Raw genomic sequence first — 1,577 nt, 5'->3', positions numbered from 1 at the left:
ATTTCCCAGATTTTATACCTATTCATTGTATTCTACATAGAGAACACCTAACTGCTAAATATTTTAAATATGATCATGTGATGGATGTTGTTTTAAAAATTGTAAATTACATACGTTCAAGTGCAAAAAGACATCGGCAGTTTAAAAACTTCCTGGAAGACATAGAAGATGATATTCCTAATGATGTCCCATGGTATTGTCTAGTTAGATGGTTGTCGGTCAATAACATTTTAACTAAATTTTTTCAATTAATAGAACCAATCAAAGTATTTTTAATAGAAAAAAATAAAAGTTTTCCTCAACTTTCAAATTCAAATTGGTTAAGAGATTTGGCATTTTTCACCGACATCATGCAACATTTATCAACATTAAATGTATCTCTTCAAGGTCAAAATAAATTAGTTAATGACCTAGGGCAAAAAGTATTTAGTTTTCAAAATAAACTAAAACTTTTCATACGAGATTTACAATCAAACAATTTTACTCACTTTTCATGTTTAGAAAAAATAGAAGCGTCCCTGATAGAATCAGAAATAAAAATTAATTGTGACGACTATGTACTTAAACTTGAATTTCTATTTACTGACTTCGAAGAACGATTTCGAGACCTAAAGGCATTAAAACCCTCATTCGGATTTTTAGAAAATCCATTTTTGGTTAATGTCATTGAAAAGGGATGTCCATTATCACATCCAATCATCACAAATAAAGCGGATCTCGAAATAGAACTCTTGGAGTTATTAGAAGATGAAGGTCTTAAGCAGTTTATAAACAATTGTCCCTCTATATTGGAATTTTGGAAGCATATTTCTATATTAAAATACCCAAATATTAAAAACTGTGCGGTAAAATTGATATCAATTTTTGGAACGACGTATTCATGTGAATCACTTTATTCAACAATGAAAATAATTAAATCAAAATATCGTTCAAATTTGACTGATGATCATCTTACAGAATTACTAAGAACTGCTCTTACATCAATTCAACCAGATCTTAAGAAGCTTACTAAAAAAGTAGACACGAAAAAAATACCACGCAAACAAAATTAGCTTAATGTTTAATTTTTTAATTTATTATTCATATTAATTAATTTTTTTTTGTTTGATTTAATCTATATTCTATCCACTATAATACTAAAGCCTTAAATAAATACAATAAAAACATTTTTTTATAAATGTATACAAAAAAAATTTAAATATTTTGGTTTTTGTAAATAAGACCGCGAGCCGCATACGACTGTGACGAGAGCCGCATGCGGCTCGCGAGCCGTGATTTGGCCACTATATTATTATACATGTATGTATATGAAAAAATAACATCACGCATATTATGTAAATTTTTCAAAACATGCAAATCGTCACGTCTGTTCTCCTCTTCCAGCGCAAGCATTAAAACGTTTTCTTAACTATATCAAAATGTATCCTTATATATATATATATATATATATATATATATATATATATTGTAATATAAATGTGTATCTATGTTATATTATGTAATAAATAAGTTTACCAGAACTTTATATATTTTTAAAATATTCGTAATATCGAGTTACTCACGTGTAAGCGTATATG

The 1,577-nt window shown here is 27.5% G+C and overlaps 1 protein-coding gene across 1 annotated transcript; it reads left to right on the top strand.

Annotated features, from left to right (window-relative positions):
- The first annotated feature begins 350 nt into the window (after positions 1-350).
- On the top strand, positions 351-1,274 carry LOC112679269 (general transcription factor II-I repeat domain-containing protein 2B-like). Its single transcript, XM_025549012.1, has one exon. It carries the CDS (start codon positions 351-353, stop codon positions 1,050-1,052), a length of 702 nt encoding a protein of 233 aa, XP_025404797.1. The 3' UTR covers positions 1,053-1,274.
- Positions 1,275-1,577: the final 303 nt, after the last annotated feature.

The sequence above is a fragment of the Sipha flava genome, unplaced genomic scaffold, assembly GCF_003268045.1.
Source record: "Sipha flava isolate LNK unplaced genomic scaffold, YSA_version1 133_pilon_pilon, whole genome shotgun sequence".
Lineage (NCBI taxonomy): Eukaryota > Metazoa > Arthropoda > Insecta > Hemiptera > Aphididae > Sipha > Sipha flava.
The sequence above is the reverse complement of the archived record's forward strand: the minus strand, read 5'-3'. Positions and strand labels throughout refer to the sequence as shown.

Bases quoted from the DNA above. Each gene is read 5' to 3' on its own strand.
- LOC112679269 (XM_025549012.1), top strand. From the start codon at position 351: ATGCAACATTTATCAACATTAAATGTATCTCTTCAAGGTCAAAATAAA.